The sequence below is a fragment of the Mytilus edulis genome, chromosome 10 (assembly GCF_963676685.1).
Source record: "Mytilus edulis chromosome 10, xbMytEdul2.2, whole genome shotgun sequence".
In the NCBI taxonomy this organism is placed as follows: Eukaryota; Metazoa; Mollusca; class Bivalvia; order Mytilida; family Mytilidae; genus Mytilus; species Mytilus edulis.
This window is the reverse complement of record NC_092353.1, coordinates 84245218-84255226: the sequence shown is the minus strand read 5'-3', so window position 1 is coordinate 84255226 and position 10009 is coordinate 84245218. Positions and strand designations below refer to the sequence as shown.

The 10009-nt window shown below is 31.3% G+C and overlaps 1 protein-coding gene across 1 annotated transcript; it reads left to right on the top strand.

Annotated features, from left to right (window-relative positions):
* The first annotated feature begins 600 nt into the window (after positions 1-600).
* LOC139493062 (ankyrin repeat domain-containing protein 29-like) lies at positions 601-1128 on the top strand. Its single transcript, XM_071281205.1, has one exon. It carries the CDS (start codon positions 601-603, stop codon positions 1126-1128), a length of 528 nt encoding a protein of 175 aa, XP_071137306.1.
* Positions 1129-10009: the final 8881 nt, after the last annotated feature.

The following is a 10009-nucleotide window of genomic DNA, read 5'->3' as shown; positions in this document are numbered from 1 at the left end:
CAAGTCCATTTATTCGTGAAAGATTTTTATTTGAAAGAAAAATGAAGAGTGATAAATATACAGTTATTGTTCCAGAAAAATATCAGCAAATATATATAACGACAATGGTAGATGACTGGTCAAGAGGAAAGATAGTGGATGTCTTCTGTAACATTAATATGGTTAATCAAATTTTCAAGCAGCAATTCCTAATGCAAAGTGGAAAGGGATTAATATAAGTTGCAAAACGTGTTTCCCAATCCACTATCAATAAATATGTTTAAACCAATTCCTAATGCATATACAAGGCATAGCAATATCACAACAAGAACAATTGGCATGTTCATATGACATTGAAAACAAAGGTACTCCATTGATAATGTGATGTTTTATTGGGGATATTAATTTGGTTGAATGTTGTCTCTTCATAATTGTATCAATAATGTAAATCATAGTCAAGGTAGTGATGGAGGATCGCCTCTGTTCATTGCTTGTCAGGAAGGACACATTGAAGTACTTCAGATGTTAATTAACAATGAAGCAGAAATTAATAAGTGTAAGGATAATGGATCATCACGTTTGTTCATTGCTTGTCAGGAAGGACATTCTTAAGTTGTTCATATGTTAATTAATAATAGAGCAGACATTAATAAGTGTAGAAATACCAATGCATCACCTCTGTTCATTGCTTGTCAGGAAGGCCATACTGAAGTAGTTCAGATGTTAATTAACAACAAAGCAGACACCAATAAGTGTACGGATACTGGAGTATCCCCTCTGTATATTGCTTGTTGGAAAGGAAATACTGAATTAGTTAAAATATTACTGAATAATAAGGCAGACATTAATGAGTGCAGACATACTGGAGCATCACCTCTGTACATTGCTTGTCAGGAAGGACATACTGAAGTAGTTAAGATGTTATTAGACTATAAAACTGACCCTTATAAGTTAAGATATACTGGAGAATCACCTCTGACCATTGCTTGTTACCAAGGCCATACTGAGGTAGTTCAGATGTTAATAAAAAATCAGGCAGGCATTGATAAGTGTACAATGACAGGATTATCCCTAATATTTATAGCGCGATATCGAGGTCATGCAGATGTTGTTGGATTGTTATTGAAGCAAAGCAGATTTGAACAATAAACTACAAGAATGACGCCATTATATATTGGGGAAAGAGAAAGTCATAAAAATGTTGGCTTTGTTTTTTATCTATCGATTTATGAATTCTGAACAGCGGTATACTACTGTTGCCTTTATTGAACATTTTTTGATTGATCAAATAAACAAACAAACATTATAACTAATATTCATAGCACCGATGGTACTGATTAGTGGACTGAGTGACCACTATAACTTCAAATTTAACTTAACGGTTCTATTTCGCAATGTTGTCATATTGATTGACATGATTTATGTCAGAATTGATTTCAAAGGTCATATAAATTAATGTCCAATATATTGTATACCATTAACAAATACAATAAAGGACAGTTGGGGTAGCTATATATATAGACCATCGATGTAAACATCATGTTAAAATTATCCCAGTCGATAGAAAAGTTGTAAATAATTCAAAGAACCGACATCAACCCGACATCAACACCAACATAACAAAACAGTTATGACATAACAAAATCGTTGGTGTGTTCTTTAATAAAAGAGGGATAAACAAATTTGTGAAAAGTTAGATGATAATAACAATAATACCAAACACCAAAGAAAATTCAAAACGGAAAGTCCCTTAAAAAATAAACAAAGGGGTAAATTCAGTTTTTGGTCTATATCTTAAAGTCTAGGTTAAGATCTATGCTATAAATCTTTCAGAAAAATTACACAACCAATTTTCGAGTTGTTGTGCCTTAAGTGTATTTCTAATGAAAATTTTGACAGTAATTGGTTATTTTTTGAAAATTAAAACAGAGAAATCTTAAAGATACAATTAATAAGTGTTTATTCTTGAAAAAGACCAATAATTCAGAAGAGAAAATGGTTTGATTTTGACAAATCAACAGTAAAACATTTGAGCTATAACTTAAACTATTTTAAAATCTTTACAAAATTAAAGCCTTTTCTTAATTAAAATGTGTTGTAATTGATTTTAAATTACAGTGCTATCTTGTTCGACGATGCATTTATAAATCCAAATTACCAAGTTCATTTGATTAGAGAAATGAGACAACTATCCACAAAAGACCAAAATGACACAACTATAGGTCACCGTACGTTTTTTATATAATCAGCCATCTGAATATTATCCATACTTTACAAAATAAGACTCTTTCGATCTTATTTCTAAGTATATATAATAAATATGTTACAAAAATAGTAAAACAGATGAAATCAACCTACATTTAAAAAAGCATAAAAATGAACAAGTTGAATGCTTTGATTTTCGTTTCAAATATGTGCAATAGCCATAACAAATTAAAAAATGAACGGGAAAGTCCATTTTTATTAGCTCAACTGGCTCACAATTAGACAAACTTGGTCATAATCATAATTTGGGTGTATAGTTTAAAAAAAGCGTCCGATAATTCGGCCTGCCATGGCTAAAAATAGAACATAGGAGTTTGTGTAGATTTTCGCTTATATCTCTGAAACTAGAGCATTTAGAGCAAATCTGACAAATAGAATTATTCATCAAAAGCTATATCCCCTAAAAATGTCAGACAATTTAGACAACCAATTGTTTGGTTGCTGTCCCCTGAGTTGATAATGTTTATTAAATTTAGCAGTTTTTGGTTTTTATCGTCAATAATATTAAACATATAGATAAAATGTAAGCAGCAATAAAGTAAGATCTACAAATTAGTCATCATGATCTCAAGGAGTTATTGCCTTTTATAGTAAGTTTCTAACAATTTTTCGTAAATTTTGTGATCTTTAACCATTTTTTTTTCTCCTCTGAAACTACTGGGTAATATAGAATCAACCTTGGCCATAATTATTAAGGTGTTTAGTTTTTATAAATGTGTCCGATGATCCTGCCCTCCGACTAAAATGGCTGTCATGGTGTATTGGTAATTTCAATGAAATTTGTCATTTTTTTAGCTCAGCGGGCCCGAAGGGCCAAGTGAGCTTTTCCCATCACTTGGCGTCCGGCTACCGTCGTCCGTCGTCCTGCGTTAACTTTTACAAAAATCTTCTCCTCTGAAACTACTGGGCCAAATTTAACCAAACTAGGCCACAATCATCATTGGGGTATCTAGTTTAAAAAATGTGTCCGGTGACCCGGCCAACCAACCAAAATGGCCGCCATGGCTAAAAATAGAACATAGGGGTAAAATGCAGTTTTTGGCTTATAACTCAAAAACCAAAGCGTTTAGAGCAAATCTGACATGGGGTTAAATTGTTTATCAGGTCAAGATCTATCTGCCCTGAAATTTTCAGATAATCGGACAACCCGTTGTTGGGTTCCTGCCCCTGAATTGGTAATTTTAAGGAAATTTTACTGTTTTTGGTTATTATCTTGAAAATTATTATAGATAGAAATAAACTGTAAACAGCAATAATGTTCAGCAAAGTAAGATTTACAAATAAGTCAACATGACCGAAATGGTCAGTTGACCCATATAGGAGTTATTGCCCTTTATAGTCAATTTTTAACCATTTTTCGTAAATCTTAGTAATCTTTTACAAAAATGTTCTTCTCTGAAACTACTGGGCCAAATTAATCCAAACTTATCCACAATCATCTTTGGGGTATGTAGTTTAAAAAATGTGTCCGATGATCCGGCCATCCAACCAAGATGGCCGCCATGGCTAAAAATAGAACAAAGGGATAAAATGCAGTTTTTGGCTTATAACTCAAAAACCAAAGCGTTTAGAGCAAATCTGACATGGGGTTCAATTGTTTATCAGGTCAAGATCTATCTGCCCTGAAATTTTCAGATGAATCCGACAACCCGTTGTTGGGTTGCTGCCCCTCAATTGGTAATTTTAAGAAAATTTTGCTGTTTTTGGTTATTGTCTTGAATATTATTATAGATAGAGATAAACTGTAAACAGCAATAATGTTCAGCAAAGTAAGATTTACAAATAAGTCAACATGACCGAAAGGAGTTATTGTCCTTTATAGTAAATTTTCAACAATTTTTATAAAATTTGTAAATTTTTACTAACATTTTCCACTGAAACTACTGGGCCAAGTTCATAAGTAAGATGTACAAACACATCACCATCACCAAAATACAATTTTGTCATGAATCCATCTGCTTCTTTTGTTTAATAGTCACATAGACCAAGGTGACCGACACAGACTCTTTAGAGCCTCTAGTTTTTAATTATCTTGAATATCATTATAGACAGAAATAGCTGTAGACTGCAATAAGGTTTAGGAAATTAAGATCTACAAATAAGTTAGCTTGACCAAAATGTTCAATTGATCCCTTAACATGCTGAAGGAATAATTTCATTTTATAGTCAATTTAAAAAAAAAACAAGCCTAATTTTTTAATCTTCACAAAAATCTTCTCCTCTGAATCTATTTGGCCAAATAAATGCAAGCTTGGCCACTATCATCATTATTGTATTAAGTTTTAAGATCATAATGCATCATAGCTAATACCATGATTATAAAGAAAATTTGTCTCTTTTGGAGAAAATGTATCTTCTTGCATTTTTTTCATGATGTAACAAATTAATTATTTTTGATTTTCAACGAAAATTCAATAAAAACTGGTAAATTTCTAAAGACTTTTTTAACAGGAAACATAGAGCGCATGCGTCGACAAAAAAACTTTTATGACTTTATATTTGTTATCACACTTTAATTATCGAACTTGAAAATTTAGATTACTGAGGCCTGCGCTTTCTGTTTCCTATGCCTTATTTTGGTTGAAATATAGAGGACTTGGCCCAATTTCGCAAAAATCTCTATATTTGACCCATATAGGGGTTGTAAAAATCAACGCTTTAAGATTGAAATTTGACAACAAAGTTCAAATTTACTTTTTACATGTATTTTTGTCACTTTGAAAAAGCAAACATACACATGATATGACCATTACCTAACCTACTCCTTTCAAAAAAGAACAAAAAGACAAGTTCTACATATGTCTTATGGTCGAAATCATTAGGTGACTCCTTATCATAGTTTTTGCTCTTGATGTCGATTTGTAAAAAAAAATTGGGCGTTATTTTCTCTTAAAACTTATTAGAACACCAACGCGACATCGCAGGAATTCAGAGTGTGGTTGAAAGTATGTAAACTGTTGTCGGATGCATTTTTGTAACATATTTCATGACTTTTGAGAATTACAGGAAAACTTATAAAAAGTTAAATATACTTAGTGTCAGGACATTTTTTTTAGCCCTCTCCTTTTTTCAAAAGACCTTTATGGGATTTGTGTTGTTTTTTCTTTACTGTTACTATGTTGTGTCATGTGTACTACTTTTTATCTGTTTGTCCTTTTCATTTTTAGCCATGGCGTTGTCAGTTTATTTTCGATTTATGAGTTTAACTGTCCCTCTGGTATCTTTGTCCCTCTTTTATTGTTATTCTTATGTTTACTGTTTATTTTCAATTTATGTTTTGCGTATTTTGTTTGTATACTATGAACAAACATATACTATGAATAAATTGAATATCAATTTCAAGATCATCCACAGTAGACGGTCACTCATATTTGTATGTACTATATAAAGTTGGAATTGATAGTCTCTACCTTATACATCAGTGACTGCTGTGGATAGTTATCTTGGAATAGATAGTAAATAGCAAATACACTTTGTTGTATTGTATATGCACGATTATAGATAACAGAAAAAAACTCGTCAAAAATTGTCTTGTCTCCCAAAACCACAAGTACGTTTTTTATGTACTTGCAAAAATTATGTGAATTAGAAGTCTTGTCTATTATTTAAAAGTCCGTCTGTTGACGGAAATCATATCCGGACGCTTTTATTGTCGTTTTCCTCCCAAAATAACTTAAACTGAATAATCATATGTGAGGATGACAGATGCTATTATGCACAGTATCTGCAGGTCATAGCGGCATGATGATTATTTTGTGGAAGGAAGATATTCTACACACAAAATGAGGTTATCATTAAATAGTAAATGAATACCCCTGCGAAAAAGCGCGCATTTAAAGCATTGTTAAAAGTATATAAACTGTTGCAAGATGATTTTTTGTTAAAGATTTTATGACTGGAGAATTTCAGGAAAGGTATAACTTAGTGACAGGACTTTTGTTTTAGCCACCACCACCCCTTTCTTCCAAAGTACATTAATTTTTGTTTTCTGTTTTTCTGTATACTATGAACATACATATTTTATAAATAAAGTGTATTCGCTATTTACTATCAATTCCAATTTTACTATCCTAGGCGATATGGTCATTATATAGACTCTCTATAGTATATCAGTGACAGTCACGATATTCAGATCAGACGTGGCACGGTACTTGTATATCCCAAATTCATGTATTTGGTTTTCATGTTATATTTGTTATTCTCGTGATGTTTTGTCTGATGCTTGGTCCGTTTCTGTGTGTGTTACGTTTCGGTGTTATGTCGTTGTTCTCCTCTTATATTTAATGCGTTTCCCTCGGTTTTAGTTTGTTACTCCGATTTTGTTTTTTTGTCCCTGGATTTATGAGTTTTGAACAGCGGTATACTACTGTTGCCTTTGTCTATTAAACTTGGTATTGATAGTAAAAAGCAAATACATTTCATGTAAAGTATATGTATAATGATAGTATACAAAATACCGCAAAAATAATTGTCCTGTCTCCAAGTACTTAAAATTATGCGTAATTTTAAATAGTCCTAATCAGAAGTCTTGTTAAAAAGTCTTTCCGATGACGGAAACAATATTCGGACACCTTTTTTTTTTGTTTTATCCCATAATAACCCAAACTAAATAATCATAAGCGAGTATGACAAAAGCGGCTATGCATAGTACCTATAGGACACAGATGCATGCTATTTAATTTATTGTGGAAAGAAGAGAAGCGACAAACAAAATAAGGTCGTCTCATTTAATAGTATAGATCTAAAATAGTCCTTAACGGAAGTCTTGCTTAAAAGTCTGTCCGATGACGATAACAATATTCCGACACCTATATTTTCGTTTTCTCGCATAATATTCCAAACTAAATGATCATAAGCGAGTATGGAAATGCGGCTTTGCGTAGTACCTATAGGACAAAGAGGCATGATCATTAATTTATTTTGAAAAGAAAAGAAGTTACTCGCAAAGTAAGGTCTTCTCATTTCATAGTATAGATAGATAATAAATACTAGTAGACAGACACTTTAATATTTAGGTTTCATAATTACTCGTAATATACCATTTTTTGTGAGTTTTGTTGGTGCAGGTGAACCACAATATACAATGCATAACATATTTGCAATATGCTTTAGAGATTTACAAAAAATACCAGAAAGACAATATCTACAACTGCGACAAATGGCGGAAATTGTCCAACGACTCTTTGTAATTATAAAACATGTATAACGGAGTGCAATAAATTTTGATTCACTGCAATTTTCATTCTCAAAATGGGTTGTTTTGAATCATTGCAAAATAGTCAAATGACTATGGGTTTTCGGTAAAAATCTCGGAGTTTAATTTTCATATCTGGAAACCTAAACTTATCTTTTGAAGAACCGTGTCATAATGGAACAACAATTCACATCTTGTCGGAAAACTTCATTTTTGCTTATGTTAGAAAAATTTCATTAAGCTTTAAAATAATACAGCTGAATACAATTTGTCTATTAAAGAAAAACAAATGAAAATTCACAACAGCTTTTAAATCAACCTGCAATAAAAATACAAGAAATAATACGCTTGATAAAACTTTAGCATTCCACTTTTTATGCCATATGATACACAATGAATGTATAAAACAAAACTAAATTTCTAACTTATCGAAATTTTAAACTAAAAAGTGAAATTTGTAAAAGTTTAGCTTCCAAACATTTGGGTTACATTTTTTCTGCTAAAATGTTGAACAATTTTAACGAGTACATAAATTTTGTTTTTTCATGATTTAAAATGCTAAAGTTTTAGTTTTTACAACAACATTTTAATTGAAAGTGCAAATTTATCTAATAAAATCAAATTTAACGGATTTCGCAGTTGAGATTTAATGTTGATCTTAACAAATCATGTGTACGAATATATATGTAATTGCATGAACATCAACTGCGTTTTCAACATTCATTGATTAGTATGCTGAACATGCTGATTGGTATCCTCAAATTATACTAATCAACTTTTGGTGGAGTTCTATTGCTTAATCAATAGTTGCTTATGCGGTTTCAGAAGACTTATTTGGTAGTCCTTTTGTTATTCTACGCTTTTCGACACGGTATTGTCAGTTATTTTAAGCAAAATGAATTTTGATGATGCTTCTGGTATTATCCACCACTTGTATACTTTAAAGGCTATACTGAAATAGTATTGTATACGGTGTGTCCATTTAACACTTTATATTATATGACGTTTACTCTACAGACCCTATTTGAAGTCAAAAGTCATGAAAAAATATTTTGGGAAATATGAAAGAATGTATACCTGCAAATGGACAACAACCAACTATTGGACGAGCTGCTTGTACATATTCAACAGCTAATTGAACTCGTACATAGCCATCTGACTACCAAAGATATTTTGTTTACATATTTTCATACAAATCAAAAGTAGTAAAACTAGTCAAATATATAGAAATACTTCTCTTAAAGTTTGAGAGTTTCTCCTTCTCTTCTGGATTTGATTTATCTTTTCAACAACATTGTCATTTCTATTTAGAAAACACAAACAAGAGATGTTTTGTGATACAGACATCAATTCACATAACTTTGCGCCATTTTGTAATGATTATAATTCTTTGTCGTTCAAACGCTTTAAATATACAATTAATCTATACATTTTCAAACATGTTGGTGATTTATATTAAAGCGCTTTTATTATAATGATTTTGTCTCTAAAATGCTTGGATTACCTTCAAATTACTTTGTTAATATATTAAATATTGTTACAACATTGGTGGCAATTCATTAACGTGATTGTTTATGTGAAATAATGTATGAATAACACAGGGCTGAGAGGGTGTTAGAGCAGATTGCTACCCCAAGAAAGCATTGTCAAACGCGGCGAAGCCAAGCTTGACAATGCTTTTTCGAGGGGTACCAGTATGCTCTATCACCCTCTCAGATATGTGTTATTTCATTTATTAAACTGAATGTCCTATCATAATTGTCTTTTACAGATTTATTTAAAAGTATTTTCTATGACGTCACGTTCATAACAACGTTACGGGTATTAGAAAAAATCAACAGAAGTGAAGTAAGATGATTATTTTTTTTCATTTGACAATTAAATGATAGAATCTGAGCCAAAACGTAATACTTAGGTCTTGTCGTTAATAACTTGATGTAAATTCAATTCATTATCTTTTTAAATTACCGTTTTTTAGTGGTCTAGCCGAGAGGGTGACATAAAAAAAAATACCAAATAAGCCATGTGATAATAGTAAATGAACACTCGTTTTAGCCAATCAACATATGATATTTTAACGTTAAGTATGATAAACTGGATTATTTCACTTCTCATGTCGATAAAGTTGTATCAAGACAAATTTTGTGTTGTGTAATTATTGTGAAAAGCGTATTGTAGGTAAAAGCTTTAAACACGGGTATTAATAAAAGGAACAAAAATTTGATACATGGCATTGTTTTGCACTCTAATGAACGCAGTTAGCAGCTATAAATCTATTGTCTTTTTCACAAGCGCTTAATAATTATAAAAAGAAATGCATATGTGAGCCAAAATTTGTTCCTGTGAAAAAAATTCCAGAAGAATAAGTATCACTGGAAATATGACCTGAGAGAACCACCAATAATTGCATACCAGAAACACAAGAATTTAGAAGAATATTCAACATCTTCTTAACTTAAATAGAATATTTAAAATTTAACATGTTTAATATAAAGAAATATGATTTACCGATTGTCGTGCCCCAGAATTTTCGTTTATTTATATCATGTGGCTGTAAGGCTAGGCTACCCA

Excerpts from the sequence above, each read along its gene's own strand:
- LOC139493062 (XM_071281205.1), top strand. The coding sequence starts at position 601 with ATGTTAATTAATAATAGAGCAGACATTAATAAGTGTAGAAATACCAAT.